The 24,227-nt window shown below is 34.7% G+C and overlaps 1 protein-coding gene across 2 annotated transcripts; it reads left to right on the forward strand.

Annotated features, from left to right (window-relative positions):
- Window positions 443–11,255, forward strand: LOC105172204 (SAC3 family protein C). 2 transcript variants are annotated; one of them, XM_011093566.2, is made up of 10 exons: window positions 454–560; window positions 839–1,058; window positions 1,154–1,254; window positions 3,131–3,352; window positions 7,398–7,613; window positions 7,713–7,798; window positions 7,921–8,017; window positions 8,624–8,716; window positions 8,857–9,011; window positions 10,638–11,255. In XM_011093566.2, exons 1-10 carry the CDS (start codon window positions 510–512, stop codon window positions 10,663–10,665), a joined length of 1,269 nt encoding a protein of 422 aa, XP_011091868.1. In that variant the 5' UTR covers window positions 454–509; the 3' UTR covers window positions 10,666–11,255. The 2 variants fall into 2 exon arrangements, with proteins under 2 accessions (XP_020553126.1, XP_011091868.1); XM_020697467.1 differs by lacking the exon at window positions 839–1,058 and having other exon boundaries at window positions 443–780.

Genomic DNA, 24,227 nt, shown 5'->3' on the forward strand with positions numbered 1-24,227 from the left:
TCTAAATATTTGATATATTCATATATAAAAATATATAATAATTTAATTTGATGTAATAATTTTTTTACATATAATATTTCAATATTTTTTTAGTAAAATGTGAAAAAGATAAAGAATTAAATAAAAGAAATAAAGAGAAGAAGATAGGACTAATTTTGTCCATTCAAAATGGTGAAAGGCTAAAAATAGGTCAAGATAGTATTCTATTCTTGTTTCTGACGCGTGTAAGCAATTTTCCACTTTTTTTAATGAAAAAGATGTTTTTAAGGTTTATAATTATAATATTTTTATTATTTAATTAACACAGATAAAATTTTAGTAAAATTTTCTTAGAATAACAAGGTGTATTATGCAATTTTCCCTAAAAAATAACGTAGAAGTAAATGCTTAGAAATTTAAATACGGTATGTTGTATTATCTCTCAAAATAGTAAAATATACAAAGTGAAACCCAAAGTGGGCTCTTATTAAAACTTCTATTTTGTGGAGAGAGCCTCAAGGTCTTCAACCATGGCGGATGCAGGTCGTAAGCCCCACAAACCCATGGACAGAAGAAACAATTTTTACTCTTCCTCCTCTTCCTCTTACTCCAATTCTACCAAGTACCGTAATTCCAACTATCCCAAACCTTCAGTCTCAAGTAGGGATAGTTCTTGGATCACTCCTACTAAGAAATCCACCACTAGAAATTGGGATAGTGATGATGGTAGAAGAAATGATAATGATGATGGTCATCAAGATTATCCCACTTTAGTGGGCACTTGTCCTTTTATGTGCCCAGGTGTTCACATCACTCGCTTTGTCATTTTTAGGTCAAGATTATTGTTTTTCCCCACAATTTTTCCTCTTCCTCCTCTTCCTCTTACTCCAATTCTACCAAGTACCGTAATTCCAACTATCCCAAACCTTCAGTCTCAAGTAGGGATAGTTCTTGGATCACTCCTACTAAGAAATCCACCACTAGAAATTGGGATAGTGATGATGGTAGAAGAAATGATAATGATGATGGTCATCAAGATTATCCCACTTTAGTGGGCACTTGTCCTTTTATGTGCCCAGGTGTTCACATCACTCGCTTTGTCATTTTTAGGTCAAGATTATTGTTTTTCCCCTGTTGATGTTGATTTGAATTGTTGACCTGATGTTTGTTGCAGCGGAGGAGAGGGCAAGGCGCGAGAGGTTGCGGGATTTGGCTGTTTTTGAGAGGCTCCATGGAAATCCCGCTAAAACTTCACCTAATCTTGCAGTAAAAAAGGTACTATAGAAAAAACATCTATTTGCTTCCCTTGTGTTGAAGTTAAATGTTATGATCTGGTACCTGTTCCAATAAAATAATCACACACACACACATATGAATATATATATAAAATAATCACACACACACACACATATGAATATATATATAAAATAATCACACACACACACACATATGAATATATATTATATATATATATATTGAGGCAACAAGGGATTGTATGATAATGAGGTTGAAGGGGAGATATAGTTTGAGGCAATAAGAGGTTGCATTAGAAGATAGGAGATTTCTTCCTTCATAAGAGCGCAATTATTACCTCAAACATCATATAAACGGACAATAATGAGGTTGAAGGAAGGATATCATTTGAATGTGATAATAAAATCTAGGGACTGAAGAATCTCAATGATATTTTAGTATGTTCAGATTCTTTCGGGAGAATTACTTTTTTCATTCATATACTTAGCCACTTATTCACTTTTCATCTGTAAAATGTTATAGCCTAAATTTTTAGTCCTCAAAATTTTCATCTTTCAACAATTCCTATCCATTCCATGCATTTAGTTTAGTAATGCTTGGGCAGGACTCCTGCCATGCCATGCACGTGAGCATGAAGAGAGGGAAGTATGGTCTAGTTTCTTCTGGAAAGGCCTTCTCCTGCACTAGTTTGAACTTTCAACCGTTTCAACTAACTTTTCCTATCAATAAATGGCTTCCAAGAATTTGGGGCAGGGGAATACCAATACTCACCCAAAAGTTTGACTGGAAGCCATCCAACACATCCAGACATCCATAAAACTGTCAAAGAAACACTAATCAAGCTATTAACTTGCTCGTATGGATTTAAGTTCCATAGGAAACCTCATAAACTCTAAACATGTTTGTTATGTGACTTGTAGAACATGAAATTCCTACCATTAGTTGGAGTGAACTCAATAGCATATTTGCTTCTTCTCACGGTTTTGCCGATTTGTCCAAGAAATCAGCAAAATGAATGAACTCTGATATGGCTTTTGTAGAGTTAGTGGTCAAAAGTTTGGGGTTTCACTTCTAATGCACTTTGATAAATTAAGTTTATTCTAGAAATTGAGTGTGAGATTTTAGGGGAAATTTCAGCATTTAAGGTTTCGGATTGAGCACTTGTAAATTTTCGATGAAAGATTTGAGAAATAAATTCTGAAAAATGATATGGGGCCTACAAACCTAAAGACTTCCCACCTTTTGTATTCATGTGCATTGCATGTGACTGCTTTCCATCCAATCTACGTGTGAACTTTAAGCAGAGACATAAAACATTAAAAAAAGAAAGGTAAAATGTCCAAAGTTGTAACTGTTGTTGCTTTAGGGACGAAAAGCAAATAATAGGGATGAAAAATGTAGCCCGTGTTTGGATAAGTTTTCTATTTCGAATCTCAATTTTTAGTGTTTTGGACAGTGGTGGTGTTTTTATTTTGGTTTTCATGTGAGAACGGGAATGTGTATAGGTTACATATTTGTAATGAAGTACGTATAGAGTGTGGAAATGTTTGGATTAGTGACATATACTTTTTAATAGTTGGTTTTGTCCCACTTACTAGTCAATTCAACTATCAAATTGTGTCTTTCTAACTCAATTTTTCAACATGCTAAGTCGGAGAATAGGTACGAACCTCATTTTTTGAGTAATCAAGAAAGTAGGCGAAGTTCTCGAAACATGATGTGCTCCTTCTCAATACTTTGAGAAGTCGTTGTAAAAATTAACCAAATGTGAGCTAAATCTCTTAATCCAGTTAATCGGTTATCTAGTTAATAATCACACAGATCAAGAGATGAAAACTCATTAAATCTTTTATGGGTTAATATGAGAAAAATTGTTGACCTTTTTGTCTTGTGTTAGTTCTGCAGAACTATTAGCATAAAAGATGTGCAAGCTTCAGATGTGCGGCCTGTCCCAGTGTTGGAAGACACTTTAAATTATCTTCTCAACTTGCTGCATTCTAGTGATCAATCTTTTGCGGTTGTTCATGATTTCATCTTTGATAGGACAAGGTCCATCAGGCAAGATCTCAGCATGCAGAATGCTGTCAGTGATCAAGTGATACATATGTATGAGAGAATGGTATGCATATTAATCAAATATATTTGATGATTGTTACTGTTGTTATCTTAAGAAACAGTCTAATATTTGGTTCTGTTTCAATTTTTTTGTGTTTATGATGTCAGCTATGTTCTCTTCTTGTCAAGTGAGTGATAGATGTGTTTGCCTTCAGTTCCTCATTATGATAGAGTACATTCCACTTCTTTTAGAATCTAATAAATTAATATATGAGAAATAAGAAATAAATAAATTCCAGTGTTATTCTTTGATGATGCTTTCATACACTCCTATTTGATGATTTGCTGTCGTGGAGTCTTAGGTCTTTGACCATGTTTTGAGTTCATGGCGGTGCTTACGACAGATAATTTGAGCTTTGCTCATACTTTAGCATTTCTTTCTCAAATGATCTATTCTGTTGCATAGCTTTTTCATCAGTTCTTATGAAGCTTGCTTTGTTAATTGAAGTGGATATTTTGGTGCTTCATTTTCTCCCACATTTTATATTGTCAAGTGTTCACTGACTCTAAATCATTTATTTTTAATCTGTTCATTTCCTCATTTGTATTTATACAGAACTGGGATCAAAATGTCTAACTCATAATCCTCTTTTAGCAAATCAAGAGTGATACCGAGCCTCGTGGCATGGTTCACCTACTCCATAAATATAAGAGCCAAAATGAGTCAGGTAATGGTTCTTATGATAGTTAACGGATGCTGTGAACATGATTTAGGGAATAAGATTCCTTACTCTTCATTTTTCTTTGTATCAAAGAGTGTGGACAAGAGGGTCTGTCAATCACGCTCATGATTCCTTCAGGCTCCATTATGTAAGAATAAATAGTTTTTCTCTCTTGGAAATTTTTTTTCTCATTACATGAATAGATGGATTGAGGGTAAGGCAATTTCTCATGGATGAGACCGTATTTAATTGGAAATATAATTGTCTGTCAAGGAAACTGAGTGTTGAGCACTTGACAGGGAAAAGGATAACTCAATTGGTCTCTGTAAATTATCGTGGGAAGGTTAAAGTGATCAATAGTCCTTTCAATTTATACATTCCATATTGAAAGAACTTTGAGACATTTGTTTTGGGCATAATGGATATTGTGGCAACGATGCCAATGAACCTTGTAAATTTGATATCTTGGTCAAACAAAGATCAGAGGTACTCTAAACTCCTTTTACCCTATACAAAAAGTGAATGCATTGATGCGAAAGATAAGTTCAGCTTTCGTCTTATTAAAGATTTCTGCTCAGAAGGGAACCTAGGAAGGGATTCCTTTTGTTATTTTTAACTCCTCTGAGGGGCTAACTATAATTTTGGGCTTAATAACCACATAGAGGATCTGTGCTTCAGGCACTGTCTGTACAAGATGTAAGGATGACGTACCAAAAATTGTACTGTGCTCTATGGTTAGGCTGTGAGTAAAATCTCCATCATTCAAAATGGGTTCCAACTATATGGAAAAACCTTTCAAATCTCATGATCACATCACCATAAATAGCTAATTAGTTTTTAAGATTCCACTTTTTTAAGTGTCAAAATATTTCTTTTCTGGTCCTCTTTGTTTGGTGTGCAAGAGTTCCTGTCATTTGGGCCCAAATACATAGGGGTGTGCTTTTTCTTATCAAATTGCTAGGCTTCCATGACTTAGGTGTTTGAGAATTTCTAGGGTATCTCCATGTCGGGACTGCTTTCGGCTGCGTTGTGGAATTGGATGTTATCCCTGTATCCTGGAAAGTCTTCCATCTATGGAAGGTGGAAGTTCTGCGAACCATCCTCTTTGAATTGGTGAAAGAGTTGATAATTGTTTGAGAAGTTAGGATAACAAAATATTGTGATAGGCACATATCCTATCTTTCCTTCCACTTAGTTTTGATAATATTGGGAAATTCACTGATTTTAAACGAAATAGACTCAGAAAGTGGAATACATTAAGAGGTAGAAGAAGATAGAGGTGAGGGAAGATTGAATTGTATGATTCATTTCTGGGTATTACATTTCTGTTTTTCAAATGAAACAGAATATTAAGTAATGTTTGCATCAGTTTCTAATAATTGATGCCAATTGATGGTGATTTAATGCCAATGACTCTTGGCGATTCCTCCTCTTGCCAGTGTTCTATCCTTGATGTCAAAGAGTGTTTCAAAGAATGCCAATTCTCTGGAACTGGCATGTTTCATTAAGCCAATCAAGCAAATTGCTGCTTTCCTGCCAAGCCTTGGGTTAGTTTGCCTGCAATACAGAGTTTTGATAAAAGAATATGTGAATAAATCCAGGATGCACCTAGGGGAGAAAGCCTACGGGATCTGTTGGATCAAAATGGGGAAAAACTTCTTTATCTAAATCAATTACAGTTGAGTTGAGAAAGTGGTAAATCCATGGATTTATGAAGTGAGGATGGCAGCGAACATTGGAGCAATGTATGAAATCTTTAAAAAAGTGTCAGCTTAAGTGTTCTCCTTGTTTAAAAGGAAGATGTAACAATCTTAACTATAAAGACAACGTAGCAGGCAAGAACGCTTATTCCTCCTTGTTTATTTGTTCCTTTTTTTCCTTTTAGGGTTTCTTGCATTTTAATAGTCTGTGTTTAGCTTGGTGTAAATTGCTTGTAAACATTTGAAGTAATTGATGTATTGTTGTTGTTTAATCGAATTTTTTCTTTGGTTTGTTTGAATCTCTTAGTTTTGTTGTGTTTTGTTATTGTTTTTCCTTTGTAGTTGTTTGTTTCATGTCCTTTTCGGTTTAAGCTCTTACGTGTTTGACTTTTGTGGGGACTTTTGGGAGTAGTGTGGGGGTTGAGTAATTGCAAAGATTATGTCAGTCTTCAATAAGAAATGCCAAATGTTAAGCCATTAATATTGTTATATGTATCTTATGTGATAAGAAGGTTGTAACTGAATTTAATTAAAATCTGAAGATTAAGAGGGTGTTTGGCTGAGCTTATAAGCTCCTCAAAATTTTATAAGATGTTCGAGAGTTTATAAGTCTTTTAAACCGTTTCATAAATTATTTTCCAAAGAGCTTATAACATCTTGTAAGCTGTTAAAAAAAAGATGCTTAACCCATTCTTTTGTATAAGGTCTTTAAATTTCTTCAATTTTAGGGGTAAATTGCAATGAGCTCCCTTGAGGTTTGGTATAATTACAAAGACCTCCTCATTTTTTCTGGACTAAGAGGACATTTTTTTTTTTTAACAATTTTCAAACTTTTCATTTACTTCGTCCCTTTTTTTTTAAATATTTTTTTTAAAAAAGAAAAGAATACATGGATTCATTGAGAATTCCAAGCCGCCATCCAAGGATTACATAATTTCATGAAACATCAAGGGGTATCCGAAGTTTTTCAAAGAACGAGAGGGTATTCATAATTATGCCAAACTTCAGGAGAGCTCTTGTAATTTACCGTCAATTTTAACATGTTAAGACACAAAAACACTCTCACTATTTTGTTGGTATTAACTTTTACCCTTCAATCTTCATATACTTGATGTTTTGTTTGCCCCAAGTGAAATATTTGTTTATGATTCCAAATTCTAATAGTTTGGTGTAATTTTCGTCATTATTACAATATAAGGAGCTTATTATTCCAAACACCCAAACACCTTATAAGTTTTAACATCTAATTTAGCCAAACACTTTTAGATCTTATTTTTAAAATAAGATTTAAGTTAAACTATTAAAACCTCTTATATAGGAACTTATAATGTTTCAAATAAGGTTAGCCAAACAACCTCTACATGAACAGGAAAAAACGGCTTCCTCCCACGTCACTCTACTCGAAAGAGAAAGAGCATAAAAGAAAAAGATAGTAGATCTGGACAATGAAAGAAATGGAAGAATGCAAGTTCCGCTATACTTTGCATGGAAATGGATCCATATGTACTGAGATCTTCTTTTTTGATTGATATGAAAATTCAATTTATGTCTAAGTGCTAAAACTTTGTTCTTGGTGATTCTTGCTTGGGTTTGCCCTCATGCTTGTGCCTGAACCATATATTTTACAGTCACTGTGCTTCAAATTTCAGAATTTGACGAATTTAGGTGTTATCCATCGTACACACAGGTCAAGTTCCATATTATATCGCATCGCCATCTTTATAGATCTTTTGGGAATCCAAATGTTGCTTCTGTGTGTCACCTCAACATGGAACAGCTGATGAAAGCTCTAACAACTTTAAGTAATTTGTACGAAGCAAATCGAGCTTCACATTCTATGTGCCAGAATGAAGCTGAGTTTTCTTCATTTTATCTTCTTCTCCATCTGGGCTCTGACAAACAAGTAATGCTTAACCTCTCAATCACAACTAAATTAAAACTTGTTCGCTTTAACCGTGCAAGCTTCATGATTCCTTGAAATTGCTTGTCTCCCAATCTACAGGTTGAACCTTTATCTTTGTGGTTCCGCAGCATTCCTTCTCCAATCATGAAATCAAAAGAAATGTGCTTTGCCCGGAGGCTACTAAGGCCAGTAGGAGACACACCTTAGCTTTTCTATTGTTTCTAATCAGATTTAAATGACATTGCAAGCAAGTCCAATATAAATTTTCATTGGATGTACATCTCAGTTTGTTATGTGCTATTCGCAGATATTATCGTCTGGGAAATTACAAGCGATTCATTTCTACCTCAGAGAGGGAGGCATCCTTTCTGCAGTATTGCATTATTGAACCTTACGTCAATGAGGTTGTTATCTCTGTATCTATCCCTGTAACTCCTTGTGCACTCATCCACTTATATCTGGTTGCTTCTGTTTGTCATTGATAGTGATTTGGGGGTTTGTAAAGTTGTGTATCTGCAAAGTGCAGTATCTCAGCGTCTCAGGTTGAGATAAGTTATTTTGTCCTCTGATAACACTTCACTTGTGTACAATATTTGCACCGAAGTAGGTGTTCAACGAGATTTGAATGCCTGCTGGAGGGATAAGGGGTAAGGAATTGAGAAATTAAAAATAAAAAAAAAAAACGAAAACGAAAAGAATGCAGGGGAGGTTTGGCGGTCTTATTCTGGAGAATCTCCCAAAATATCACTGTTAGATAAGTGTGTCTGATACTGGTATTGCAAAATTATTTGTCTTTCTTTTAACTTACTCAAGAGTTGTCTTTCTGTATTGTTAAGTAGATTAAGGTTATGGACCCAACACATGAATTTAAAGAGTTCCTCTTATGTGGTTAAGCTTTACTCTATTGTTTAGACTAATTATTCTCTCCAGACTTTCCTGCAGTTTCTAGTTCAATGTTTGTTCCTAAGAGCTAATTCTCAGTTTCTTCCTCCAATATTAACTACATAAAGGTACGGATGTTGGCATTATCCTGTCTCAGTTATGGAGGATACAAGCTGCAACCTTATCCATTGTTGCACTTATCCAAGCTTCTGATGATGAAGGTAGATCCGTGTCATCATTTTGCTACTTATCTCTTCTCCTTTTTTAGAAGATGATCTTACTTCATCTTGTCACATTTTCTGGCTGGTAGTTATTAAAAAGATTAAAAGCATAACATGTTTAAATATCTGGTTTTTTTCAGGAATCAGATGTTGAATCCCTCTGTGCTGATTGTGCTCTTGAAACATCTAGTGATGGAACTGGAAAGGGACTCGTAGCCACCAAGCAATCAGTCATAAAGAAATCCTCAGGAGGGTTCCAGAAGTACTATCCCATGGAATCAGAACGAATAGAAAGGTAAGTTCTTTTCAAGTCTCTTCCTAGAAAGTAATGGCATATGGCCAGTTAAAATAGATTTAAAAATGCATTACTGTACAACTATGTCTAATTGGAAGATAGAGGTTTTATTTTGTGTAGTAACATCTTTTGTCAGCTATGCGGAGATGGATACTCTCTTTATCTGTCTCACTACTCACTCACTACTCCTGTGCACGAACCTGACACTTAGATGAATATAGAGAGAAGACAGGGTCAGGGCAACAGTATGAAGAAAATTTGTATGTGGCATTAGTGTTGAGCAAGCACATACATATGCTCCTCTATAGCAGATATCCATTCTTCTGCCTTTCACATTTAAAGTCTTAGATTATGTTATTTTGGGTGAGCTTCGTGTTGCAGTTCTTTTCATGTTTCTTCCCATCAACTGATTTAATGTTATTATGCTCATTACTTCCTATAATACAAGTTACAGCCCTTGTTATTTTTCTTGAGTAGTTAGTTCTTTTGTGATATTTCCAACATAAGATATCCAATACTATGTTGTTTATAGGACATACTCATCTTTGTAGTCGGTGATAACATGAATTTTTGAGCTTACCAGCTTAGATGCATGCTTGAAGTTTCTCTTAATTAATGCTAAGGACCCAAGGGATGATTACTCTATATCTTGAATTCTATTGTTCTTCTCCGCTACGAGCTTTCTGGCACTCCAATTTCTTAATCCATTGACATACGTAATGGAAGTTAGTTCATAAACTTAGTAACATCTACTTAATTCGTTTAAGCTTGCAATTAGCACATGAAGCAGCTTGAATGTGCTACTCAAATAATGGGAGAGAAATTGAATCATCAAAAAATTGGAGCACGAAGTGCAATTAGATGCATCCTTTGGGGGAATTCATAATACTATTATCAATTAGAATAATTTATGGATGGCTTTGGTTGGACTAAAAAAATCAAGTATCCAGGCTCCGTTTAGAAAAACCCCTATTGGTAATATATCTATGATTACTATGCGTACCATAAATGATTCCTGTTTGTTATTTGTAAAGTCATAACAAAAAGAAATGGTGGTGGGAGGATTTGTCCTATATGTGCAAATCCAAATCGGGCAGATCGTTACCCGGAGTAGAGCATAAATCTAAAAAGATGAAAGAGACCCATTCAGGAACAAGAAAATTCCATGGTGATTTGGATTCATATACTTAGTAACATCCACTCAAGTTGTTTTAAACTTGCAACTAGCACATGTAGTAGCTTCAATGTGGCTCTCCATAAAATATGCAGCAGCAGTGGCCTTATTTCTATTCCTCTAGTGATCTACTTTTAAGATCAGCTTTTTGCCAGACCAACAATATTATTAAAAATTGTTTTTCATTTCAATCCATTTTTTGCAACATGCAACAAGTTAAAAAACTGTTGTGTGGTTGTACTTCTGTTGGTTTTCTGAGTAGTGGATTGTTCGATGTAATGCTTTACGGTCGGGATATACTAATACATTGAAGGTCTATAATCTGAACATAAGCAAAAGGGTAGCAATAAACATTTGTATACGGGTGGCTGTACTTGCAACTTGATAAGATGATACCAGCCAGTACAAGGCTAAATGCGCATCTAGTTATTTGACTCCAGTTATATGATCAGGTTATGCACAGAGTTACCAGAGCTTTAGTAGCTGCATGTATCATCGTCTTCCTTGCTCCAAGGAAAGCCGGATCTTTAACAGGAAATTCTCTCATATACAAAAAACTGACACATTGGCTTGGATGGAGACGAGTCAAGCTCTTGACTAAATGCATGAATGGAGAATCTTGTTTTCTGCTGCTGCCTCTTCCAGGAAGATAAATCTTCCTAACTTGCTGCTCTTGTTCCTGACGATGCAAAGCATCAAGTGTAGCTGGTGTCGTATCCAAGATTATGCAGGTACTTCACCTTTACCTACTAATCATATTTGCCAATACGGTAGAGATTGATTTCGAGATCAAGCTATCAGGAAGATGGCCGCCCTTCTTGACTGGGCATGCAAATCCTCATTAGGACTCGAAGTTGCCTGCAGAATTGCATCCTGTACTATAGTTCAACTGTGTATTAGAGCCTGTTGTCTAAATTGGAGTTCAGTTATTTGCTTGGAATGTAACTTTTGACAATGCAGCCATAGCGTATCCACAGACGTCGATAGTCCAGCATCGGAACATTTATTATTCTTCTTCTGATTGTAAGATTTTGGTGGTTTTGAAGACGAGAGATATTATTAACATTTGATTTTTCTGCATCTTGTTTAGCGCTGAAAAGTAAATCAAATTATTTGATTAAAATCGACCGATAGATGTTCATTTCACCTCTTCAAAACCCAACACAATCAAGTTTGAACAAAATTTTTCATTCCATGAGTTTTTCAGCCAACCATTCTGGCGCTATGTTCTGCATCAAACTCTAAAATTGGCGAGTCGTTAGAGAAATTTATGAGCAAGAACACAGGAAATTTGTTAGCATCAGCTGTGATTAGTATCAAATGATGAAAATTAAATGATGTTAGGGGTGAAATTTATATTATATGAAACAAGATATATGATGTTTATATTCACTGATGGTGCCTGTGTGAGTATTCGATAATTAGAAAGGTTAATTACAGCTAAATTCAGTCTGAAAATATGAAATTTCATTTCACCCTAAAAAAAGTTTGAGATATTACACTTACAACTTTTTTGAAAATGCTCAATTTACAGTGGAATCTTATTGTTAGAGTTCTGGAAAGGAAAATGCTAATATAGTAAAATTTCTATAAATAATAATGTCGGTATCATATAATTTTATTTATTTAAAGACGTATTAATTAATCAATAAATTAATAATTATTCATTTAAAGAGTTTTTTCTATCCAATGAACCTACATTATTCTTCATGTATGCGGAAGAAAGCACCTATAGTGCGTGGTAATAACTCCTTGCAATCTTTTGCTGTAGATGAGAATGCAACATTGGAATTTTTTTTTTTTTTTAAACAAAAACCACCTAGAGGTGGGGGAGCTTTTCGGAATCCCCAGTCTTTCTATATTAAAATTCACAAAATAATTACAGCAGGGAGAGCTACCTCCCTAGAATTTCTAGTAAAGCCATAAACAAGGAGTACTACTCCCTTACAAATTGAGCAACAATAAACAACGAGTACTACTCCCTTACAACAAAATACCCGAACAGGTGTCGAAGAAAAATTATGGTGAGTCAAAAAGATTTTTGTTATCCCACCACGTCGTGGATCGCACAGCACCTGCAAATAAAGCTGTACAAAAATGCCAAGCCAGAATGTGTAATGTTCCAAAAGGATAAATAATGAATATAAGTATTAACATGGAGATCATGTTTGTATGACTGGCAGCCTTTGAACCTGTGAAAGGGGTTCATAAGACCTGCAAAAGATATAGCAAAGGAGTGCAGCAGAAGTGACAAAATATAGGTCCCAACGTCAACCATAGATGAGTAACCTCCAAGAAATCCATATAGGCACAATCACAAAAACAGCACAGAAAAAGCACAGATAGGGCAACAGGTATCAACAAAGAACGAATCAGTAATGAAGTACCCCAAATTTCATGAAAAATATTTTAACTGAAATTAAAGGTGCTAGTACTTCTGATTCTAATAGTAGGGAAGGAGCAGGTATCAAGTCTAATCAAACCTTTAGGAATACCTGTGATATTATTAGGGGATAAAATGGTGAGCTGTTGGTTGAAACAGGCTTGATTAGCAAAATAATCGGCCACTTGATTACATTGTTACTAAGTTGTCCTTAGTTATACAAACGAACAACAATAGAATCATATTCGGGGTAGTATTGAAGGGACCATAAATTTATATAAAAGTCTTTCGAAAAATTATCATCTTATTAATTTATCAAAATTATAATTTAGATTATAGGATCGAGTCGGGACTGAAAAAAATTATTATTTTAGAGAAGTTATTAATTTATCAACTATTAATTTATAGAGGTTAAATTGTTACTTACTATTATAATTTTTTGTATTATATATTAATTTAAAACTAAATAGTTGGATCGAGGACTAAATATATTTTCTTATCAAGAAAAAAAAAAAGGACAAAAAAATTGCAACACTCCTATACTTGCAAGACGAAAATAAAGTTTTGAAATCAATCAAGAATATATATATATATATATATGTAATATATGAATAAAACAACTTATGATACAATCGGTTAGAATTGAATAAAAACGAAGGAGTCATACTAAATATAGAAATGAGGGTGATAGTGTTTGAATAAATAGCATAGTTATTTGAAAATGAGAATTGTGCATGCATTTCCCATCGTAGGAAAAGATTCATGCAGACGTAAGTGGTGCAGCTCTTATCCCTATCAACCAAGAAATTAGTATGTGTAGATATGTGATTGAGGATGGAATATCTGACTTTGATTTCGTCACTACTCTTACAACTTGGGGCATGGTCCTTGCTAGCTCTACATCCTCACCAAAAGTTTTTCAAATTTCTCACCAAATTCATCGTCTTTCAATTTTTATTTTATTTTTGGCCTTTGTGTCCTTTCTATTTGGAAAAATTATAATTTTAGTTGTGTAATTTATGGGGCAGTGCGTATTTTAGTTTTGCATGAATTAATTTTAGCAATTTAGTTCTGTAATTTAAAGAATTTGACAATTTTCGTCATTTTCCAACCGATTTGGTCGGAAAATTGCATGTGTTTTGCATATGATTTTATTACATTATAATTTTAGTCCTGTAGTGTTGGCATTTTTAGTTCTATAACTTGGGAGAGTTGACATTTTTTTTGTTCTACATAAATTTAATTATTTGCAGGATTAAAATTGCAATTTTCGATCAAATTGACCGAAAAAGGAACAAAATTGATGAAATTATAATATATAGGATTAAATAGCAAAAATCAGTTCATATAGGACTAAAAATACCACCTCTTAAATTACAGGAATAAATTGCAATTTTCCTTCCTATTTTGTTGTTTTAAAGGAGAATTTGGCTTAAACATTCTTATCTTTATGTTTGAGAGAATTAATGATGTTTTTTGTCTCTAAATAGTATCACTTATTCGATTTTTAACTCTTAAATAAACAACGTTTTATATACTTTTGGTTCCTTATATTAAGCATTCATTTTTTAAAGTACTTTGGTTATTTTCATCAAGTGACTATTAAATCAAGCGGAGGAAATCACGTTCAACGCATGTGAGATTGGAAAGCAACAATCATAATTTCATTTAATTTAACAGTCAATTAACTAAAATAGCAAAAATAATGAATCACTCCCCTTTCTTAAAGTTTGGTGTAATTATATATAACGCCTTATGTTTTGAAAAATTACGTTTAGCATCCTTAAAGTTTACTTCCGTTTAATAAATAAGTTAATCCATTGGTCAAAATTCATCGAAGTTGTTGATTTTAACAAAAAAATCTAAAAAAAATATCTATATTTATCCCGATTGACTTAGTATTGACTTCTTGCAGGTTAAATAAATCTTTTTATGACCAAATTACCCTTATACGTCTTCACGTGTTAATGCATATGAAGAGGTACATTTTCATCATTATAAAGGTAGTTTAGTCCGAAAAATATTTGACCTGCAACAAGTCAGTAATAAGTTAATTGAGGGTAAATATTAATTTTTATTTAGTTTTTTTTTATTATTATCAATAAATTTAGTAAATTTTGACTAATTAATGGACTTATTTGTTAGTTAGAAGTAAACCTTAGAGGTACTAAATGTGATTTCTAAACCAGATAGTTTACGTGTAACTACACTAACCCTCAGGAAAGGGGAATGTAATTATCCCAATAATAAAACACAAATGTCATTTTAGAGACTGAAAGTGTATAAGGTGATTGTTTAAGGACTAAATTCGAATAATTAAATAGCATTATTTATGGACCAAAATATAACTCTCCACTTATGTTTTGTTTCTGAAAGTTTAAATTTGAAACTTATATACTTGTAATTAATAATAATGTGCATAAAAATAGATTGGTCCAAAGAGGCTCAAACGATCCAAAAAAAAAAAAGAAATGAGAGGCCCGTAACATTTTAGGAGATCTAAATCATGAAAGGCCCAAAAAGACTTGATAGGCGGCCTTAACAGGTGCCCCCTAGAAAGCATATAGACGGACAGCCTTGGCAGGTGCCCTCTAGAAAGTAGACGGGCGAGCGCCCTTGGCGGGTGCCTCCCAAAAAATAGATTGGCAAAAAAAAGAGGTTGAAGGCATTCCCCTCTCATTTGGCCCATGAAGAGATTTAAAGCCCAAGCCAAGCCCACCAAGAGGACGGCCTACTGAAAATTATTAGGCTCAACCCAAGAGGAAAATCCAGTACACTAAAAACGATGCAAGAAGAAGGCCTCGTACGAGACCTGCCTTCGGAGCCCAGCCCTGGGGCAAGGGAGGCGCCCTCAAGAAGCTGGACTTATTGACCTAGAAAGACTTCTTCCAGAACAAGAGTCCTAGCATAGAGGGAGTCCTCCTCCAACCAAAGACATGCACAAATTTTCGCCTTCTTCTCGGAAAGGAAGGTCACCTCAAAGTTCCTGCCAAGAGGGACTCCTTCTCTATAAATACAGGCATCAACCCTCAACACAGATACCTCCAACTCTCAATTCGTGCTTTTGTCATATTTTACTCACGAAATCCTTATTTTTGTTTTAATTTCTCATTTCAGCATCCCTCAAGATCTATTTGTAATATATAGCTGTCTTTGTTATTTAACTTTTTCTTGCAGAAAAATAAAGCTCTACACCGAAGTAGGCATAAAAGACACCCGTTAAGTCCTCCTCCATGGAGGCACCATCCTAAAAAGTCCTGGAACATACATGCACGAAATAAGTTCTTCTTATTTTAAGCATGCTTATGATAATTATATTCTTTACAGGAGTTCGAGAAAAAAAAAAGAAGAAGAAAAGAAAGTTCATTCTTCGGACCCCATCTCAGAAGATTTCTACTCTAGTAAGTGTCGAAATCTCCACTTATTAGAGTGGGGAGGCTATTGATGTGCATAAAAGTAAGTTGGCCCAAAGAGGCCTAAACGATCCATAAAGAAGAAAGAAATGAGAAGTGTATAATATTTTAGGAGACCCAAGTCACGAGAGGTCCAAAACATGAGAAGCCCAAAAACACTTGATAAGCGGCCTTGGCAGGTGCACCCTAGAAAGCAGATAGGCGGCGGCTTTGGCGGGTGCCCCCTAGAAAACAGATTGGCAAAGGAAGGAGGTTGAAGGCATCCTCCTTTCATTTGGCTCATGAAGAGATCTAAAGCTCAAGCCAAGCCCACCAATCCATGATAGGGACGGTCCGATGAAAAAACTATCAGACTCAGCCCAAGAGGGAAGCCCAGTACACTAAGAACGACCTAAGAAGGAGGCTTGGTACAAGGCCTGCCTTCCAAGCCCAGCCTTGGGGGAAGGGAGGCGTCCTCAAGAAGCTGGACTGCTTGACTTAGAAGGACTTGACGTATTGCTCAAGTCAAGGTGGTAGATAAAATCGTGCCTTATCCCCAAATTTTCGCCTTCTTCTCGAAAAGGCAGGTCACCCCAGAATTCATGCTAAGAGAGACTCCTTTTCTATAAATACGGGCAGCACCTCAACATAAATACCTGCAGCTCCCCTTCAAGAAGCTGGAAACTGTCTTGCTATTTCGCTGCAACTCTCAACTCGTGCTTTTGTCATATTGTACTCATGAAATCCTTATTTTTATTTCAATTTCTCATTTCAGCATCTCTTAAGAGGGACGCCTTCTGTCTACCAAGAGGGATGCCTCCTTTAGTCCTCCAAGAGAAACGCCTTCTTCAGTTTTCCAATAGGGACGCCACTTTCCGTCCACCAAGAGGGACACCCTTTAGAATCTGAAAAACCACTCTCTATTCTTGTTTTAGCATTCAGATTGCACTCTTAGCACGATTTCTCTGAATAAATCATTTTCTCTGCTACGATTTCTCATTATATTTTATTTCTTACGATTATTTTTCTCCTAAATCCAATACTAACTTGGCATCGGAGAGCTAACGCCTTTTTTGTAGGTCCCCTATTCAGAATTGACATTTGCTTCTGCCTGAGCTTTGAGATAGTTCATATCAATTGGACCCATGCATTTTTTAAACGCATCAAATAAAAACGAAGATGAGATTGTATTTTCACAATTAATTAGTTTGCTTTTGTATACGAGAATTGTGAAATTCTACGAAAATCATGTTTAAAAGTAAGGAAAAATAAGGGGTTTAATGCAATTTATCTTTCTGTGATATTATAAAAAAGCAAATTACACCCTTTATAAAAGAACAATAGTGATTTATCCCCCTATATTTTTCAAAAGGGAGGTAAATTGCTTCATTTTGACAAATATAAGAGGGTAAATTATTGTATTTTTAAAAATATAGGAAGGTAAATTGATTCTTTTTTGCATAAAAAAATAATTTATTCATTTACAATATTACAAATAGATTGTTTGTATTTTTTTGAAAAAATTGAGATATATATATATATATATATATATTCTCTCTTAGTTTTAAAGTTAAGTGCATATTGACAAGCTATATATGGTGTGATGTGTTAGGCCATACCTTACACATAATCAAACAGCAGTGTGACTCATCTTCTGTTGCAGCAAGTAATCAACTAACTTTGAGTAAAATCCAAGAAAACCGAAACAAAGAAAATATTAATTTTCATTTTATTTAGGGATAATTACACTCCATTCCTTTAAGGTTTAGTATAGTTACACATAAATTCTTTATAATTTAAAAATTTATATTTAGTACTCTGAGATTTGCTTTCATCTAACAAATATGCCACTTAGTTAGTGAAATTCACTAAATTTGCTTATATTAATAAAAAACTAAATAAAAATTGATATTTACCATCGATTAACTTTTTATCGACTTATTGCAGGTCAAATAATTTTTTTTCGATTAGACTACCTTTACAGCGATGAAGATATACCTCCTCAAATGTATTAATATGTGAAAATATATGGGTATAATTTAGTCATAAAAAAATTATTTCACTTACAATAAATTAGCACTAAGTCAAGTGGGGATGAATATAGATTTTTTTATCCAATTTTTTTTGTTCCTATCAGTAAATTCGGTAAATTTTGACTAACTTGAGGAACTTATTGGTCAGACGGAAGCAAAACTCATTAGTACTAAATGTAATTTTTCATACCATAAGAAGTTTACATATAATTATATACAAATTTAGAAAAGAAGACTGTAATTATCCCTTTTATTTAATTTACCATATATATATATATATACGTACATACATCTGGACATCTTCTTCATGTTGATCTTTTCCACATAAATGTTACGAGATATATTATAATATTACGTGTTGAATATGAAAAATAATAATAACATTAATTACCATAACAATATTCAGACCGAATGCTCAATATCCAATATTATATTATATAGGAAAAAGTATTATTTTAGTTCGTTAAGTATAGTTAATTTTAATTTTAGTTTGATAATTATGTCCCTTTTTTTTAGGTCCAGTAACTTACGAAATTGCTTACTTTTAGTACTCTGGCAGATTTTCGAACAATTTTACCCCTATGCAACTTTTCAAATACAGTTTTAGTCCATATGCACTCATAGGGTAATATTGTCCGAAAATCTGCTAAAGGACTAAAAGTAAGCAATTTCATAAGTTACTGAACCTAAATAAAAATAAACATAATTATTAAACTAAAATTAAAATTAGACATACTTAGCAAACTAAAAAATAATATTTTTCCCTATTATATATATATAAGAAAAAAGAGAACCACACATATATATATATACCAACTTTAGTGAATATTTATACAGAGATTTCTAAAAATAGGAGCAGCAGTGGCTGCGTCTTCTTCCAATGCCGAAAGCTGCAGATATCAAAAAATAAATTAAATAATTGCATACGTCACATTACCTCTCTCTCTCTCTCTCAAAGGATACTTTCTTGTCTTCTTGTTGCTTCGAGATGATCAATTATGTATTAAACGTAAGATAGTGATATCAAATATATATAAGGAATAGTAACACTATCCATCTATCAGCTTTTTTGTAATTACATTTAAATTTTTTATAGCTTAAAAAATTTCATCTAACTATTTTTAAGGTTTTGCTTTCCTCTAACAAATAAGTTCTTCTGTTATTCATAATTTATTAAATTTGTGAATATTAACAAAAGATTAAATAAATTTGATATTTACCCTACATTGATTTATTACTTATTGCAGGTCAAACAAATCTTTTGTAATTAAGCTATCTTTATAACGAGAAGATATACCTCCACATATACATTAATGTATGAAGATGTATAAGGATAATTTGATTATCGAAGAAATTATTTGGCTTACAATAAATCAATAATAAGTCAACTAAGGGTAAATATGAATTTTTTATGGGTTTTTTGTTAATATAATAAAATTCGGTGAATTTTGACTAACGGGGGGATTTATTTGTTAGATGGAAGCAAATTTCAAGAATACTATATATGATTTTTTTAAATTATAAAAAGTTTATTTGTAATTATATCAAATCTGAACAGAGGAGAGTGTAATTGCTTTATACTGATCTTCTCTGATGCATGAGTGTGATTAACTACCCAATTTACTTCGGAGGCCATACATTATAAGTGTTGACCCATTATCCTTCTTAGAATATCTAATAGGTTGAGTATTTGGTTGGATATTTTATGGCGCATTATCACTAAATTAGGTAGCCGGCATTCTATTATGTAAAAGAGCTTGATTATGCATCGGTGTCTGATTTGTTATCCCATATTATGGATATTGTGTGAATATTTATGCTTAAGAATTATTCCAAGGCAATCAGGAATATAAGAAAAGCAAACAATTTAATAGAATCATCACGAATGCTTACTTGCGACGGATTCTGTGATGGATTTTCAAAGAAATTCGTTACGTACAATTCAGGTTTTACAATGGTTTTTTGGATGGTTAGCGATCAGTTGTAGTACACCCACATTGAAAATAAATTGAGATGGATTACAGCGGAATAAATGTGTCACAAGTATTTGCAACGGACATGTAATTCCTTCACGATACCCGATTGTATGATGAACAGTGGAACGAACAATTTCCAATGGTGTTTGAGTGTTTTGCAAGGAATTCAGAAATTTCTTATTGTGACCAGCATTTATGATAGCCAATCGTCGCAAAAAGCGACTTTGATGGAATGTTTTGCGATGGTCATTTGTGATAGTAATCTTATCTCAATTTTCAATGAACGTCACAACCTTTGCAAGGGAATTTGTGAAGGTAGGCTGGTTTGTGGTCGTCACAACTCCTGGTCAACCTTATGTGACAAGATGGCAGCAGAAGATGAAGTTTCAGGAGGCTATTGGAAGGCATGCTTGTTGGAATATCCTCAGATGCTGAAGCTGGGAACTCTGTTGCTAACATGAATGCTGCCATTGAGAGCACTGGGGACGTTGTAGGTGCTGGAATTGAAGCTGACCTTATGGATCAAGGATAGTTGCTGAAGTTATCGAAGAAAGCGTATTTGTTGTTTTATGTTTTTCATAGTTTTTTAGTTAGCAAGTTATACAGTCATTTATTCCCTCTGTGATTGGGCCACGCCATCTGATTGGGTAGTTGAGGATTAGTTAGATTTTGGCGGCAGATTTGTTATTTAAAACAGCGTATGACTTCTTCCCTTTTCTATAACAATTTTTCCTCTCAGATTGAATGAAAGTTATGGCAATCTCCTCACATTCTTACGCTCACTCGCATATATTTCTCATCATATTGATATGGTTCTTTACATGGTATCAGAGCCTTCAAATTGAAGGTCTCTAGATACTTGGCATTTAACTTCGAGCGCACAGAATTACTGCAACAAAGAAGAGCAACCATGACAGATTCATCAACAATTGAAGCAGAATAATATGAAAAGGAGGTTTTGTACCCCATCCTTCTGATAATTCCACGTTTGTACTGGCTTCTTAACCTCTAAACGGATCTAACTATCTGACATGGAGCAGAGCATTCTACGTTGCTCTCGGTTGCAAGATGAAGCTTGCATTTATAGATGGAACATTTCCATGACCACCAGTAGGTTCTGCTCTATTGGAGCAATAAAGAAGAGAAGGCCTTATGGTTACATCGTGGCTCTGGAAATCGATCTCAAAAGAGATAGTAGAAGCGTTTATGTACGTGAGTTCTTCACAAGAGTTGTGGCTGGAATTCAAGCCAGATATGACGTAGTAGTGGAGCAATGATCTACCAGATACAACGTGAGATTGTTCGATCTCAAAGGGTGATATAACACTGACTTGTTACTTAACGAGGGTGAAGAAATTGTGAATGAACTGTTTTGTTTAGCTCCTTCACCAAAATGCACGTGTGGAGGATGCACATGTGGCATCAATACAGCAATTGGTGAGATGTATGCATTAACGCAGCTGATGCAACTGCTCATGGGACTCCATGAGAGCTTTGACAAGGAGAAAAGTCAGCTATTAATGATGGATCCATTACCTGAATTGGAGAATGCCTTTTCGATGATTTTTGCTATGGAACAACAAAGAAATGTGCAGGTTAATCTTGCAGATAACTCAAATTGTACGGCGTATCAAGTATCTTTGAAGGACAACACGAGAGAAGGGCCACACAAACAGATACAAAAAAAGAGCTATATGTAGATAAGCGTTCCTTGGTCTGTACACATTGTCACAAGACAGGACACTTGAGAGATATGTGCTTTCAATTACATGGGACGCCAGACTAGTACAAGAGTCTAAATGACAAGAAGAAGCAGCTTGTAGGGAACCACAACTTTGTAAGGATCATAGAAAACAAGGCAGTGGGTTGTGTGGAGAATTCAACAGCTAACACTGTGAAGAAATCTGAAGTGACAGGCCTAGTGGTAGAGTTCCTGAAGATGGTGCAGAACAAGGAAGTGCCTTCAGATCTCATCTCAAACTTTGCGAATTATGTCAACTGTGAAGAGGAATTCACAGGTAACACTTCTGAGTTTTCTACATTGGCTATAAGTGACTGGATTATTGACACTAGAGCCACAAATCATGTGTGTGCACACTTATCTTCCTTGGATTCATAGTCCACTCCTTCCCACACGCATTTCATTCATTTGCCCAATGGATCAAAGGAAAATGTCACTTATGTTGGGACTGTGAAATTATCCAACATACTTACACTTAACTCATTACGTTACATCCCTGATTTCTCTGTCAATCTCCTCTCTATCAGTCAACTTTGTCGTAGTACTTCTTACACCTTTTATTTAAATCAATTCAGCTGCATCTTGTAGGACCAGGTCACTAAAGAAGTGGTGGCAAAGGATCATTGTTCAGAAAGCTTTACATTGTGCAATCCTCTGTTTCTAGACATCCAGTTACTTCTATCGTTTTTGTACCTACCTCTTGTTCTACCATTGTTGAATATAATGACTCATTGTGGCACAAAAGACTGGGGCATACTTCTATGAAGGCTATCAAACATATTCTAGAAAGTAACATTTCTGCAGACTTATTGAAAATAAAATGTGACATATGCCCGAAGGCTAAACAGTCTAGAATTTCCTTTACCCCTAGCAATTCACACACTGCAGCACCTTTTGCTTTGGATCATCTAGATGTTTGGGGACCATATATAACACTTAGTATCTCAGGCTGCAGTTACGTCTTGACAATTTTGGATGATTACAACAAGTCTTTATGAACCTATCTCATCGAACACAAAGATCAAGTGACCTCAACCCTTCTTACCTTTTACAATATGATTGAAATAAAATTTGGGACAAAAATAAAGGTGCTACGATTTGATAATGGATCCAATTCATCAACATAAATTGTCAAACACTTTGTCAAAAACTAGGTGTCACACACCAAACATCTTGTGTCGACACCCCGCAACAAAATCAGAGGGTTGAAAGGAAACATAGACATCTTCTTAATATTCCTAGGGCACTTCTATTCCAAGCATCTCTTCCTCTCAAATTTTAGGAAGACTCCATACTTGCTGCAACCTCTATTATTAACAGGATACCTACCCAGACACTAGATTGGAATACCCCTTTCCAAACTTTACTTGTACGTCCTCCCTCTTATACCCATCTTAGAACCTTTGGATGCCTTTATTTTGCTACTAACCTCAATCCTCATAAATCAAAATTCCACAAAAGAGCCCACAAATCCTTTTTCTTGGTTATTCCATGACACAAAAGGTTATAAGGCTTATGACTTGGAGGATCACACCCTTTTTATTTTAAGGGATGTGGTCTTCCCGTTTGCTCAAAAACATTCCATGGATCCTCTTGACTGCCCTCTTTCTATTGTTCCAGTTGTTGCTAATAGCACCACTTTAGGTAGCAGTCACTCAGACTCCCTTCAATCCTCTCCTACACTGTCTCATTCTCCCATCATTGCAGTCCCTAAATCTCCTCCTCAGGTTCCACCAAGTAGTGATCCTTCTTTCCCAACATTACCTCTTCCTCGCAGGTCTGCTAGATTGGCTCAAAAACCTCTTTGGCTCAATGATTTTGTTAAACATCATTGTAACTCCTCCATTCTACATTCTACCTCTGGTGCATACTCTTATTTCTGGAGACGTTGCAGGTGCTGGAATTGAAGTTGACCTTATGGATCAAGCATAGTTGTCGAAGAAAGCATGTTTGTTGTTTTACGTTTTCCTTAGTTTTTTAGTCAGCAAGTTATACAGTCATTTATTCCCTCTATGATTGGGCCACATTATCTGATTGGGTAGTTGAGGATTAGTTAGATTTTGGCAGCAGATTTGTTCTTTAAAATAGCCTACGTCTTCTTCCCTTTTTGTAACAATTTTTCCTCTCAGATTGAATGAAAGTTATGGCAATCTCCTCGCATTCTTACGCTCACTCGTATACATTTCTCATCATATTGATTTGGTTTCTTCACAATGCTCCTCCGCTAGCCTATGGAACATATCCTGATACTAAACAAAAACAACAACAACATGAGTAATAGTAATTAGCATTTCAAATAAAAAATAATTTAAAGGCAAAAGAATTGATGTGTTATTGTAATCTCCACTGCCCTAGGGTAGCTTCAGCTGCCCTCGATCTTCTTTTTATAGCAGTCGGCAAAGATCTCCATCTGTTTTGGTGGCCTACCAAGCAAGGTTCCAGTGCAAATATCTTGTAGTCAATTAAATTGAAGCAGGAGCTATTAAAAATTAATTAAAATTTTAAATTACTTATCAA

This window comes from Sesamum indicum, linkage group LG10 (assembly GCF_000512975.1).
Source record: "Sesamum indicum cultivar Zhongzhi No. 13 linkage group LG10, S_indicum_v1.0, whole genome shotgun sequence".
NCBI classification, from domain to species: Eukaryota; Viridiplantae; Streptophyta; class Magnoliopsida; order Lamiales; family Pedaliaceae; genus Sesamum; species Sesamum indicum.

Excerpts from the sequence above, each read along its gene's own strand:
- LOC105172204 (XM_020697467.1), top strand. The coding sequence starts at position 510 with ATGGCGGATGCAGGTCGTAAGCCCCACAAACCCATGGACAGAAGAAAC. Across the intron at positions 781-1,153 it reads TTGTCCTTTTATGTGCCCAG|CGGAGGAGAGGGCAAGGCGC; the intron begins GTGTTCACATCA and ends TGTTTGTTGCAG. Across the intron at positions 7,614-7,712 it reads ATCTGGGCTCTGACAAACAA|GTTGAACCTTTATCTTTGTG; the intron begins GTAATGCTTAAC and ends CCCAATCTACAG.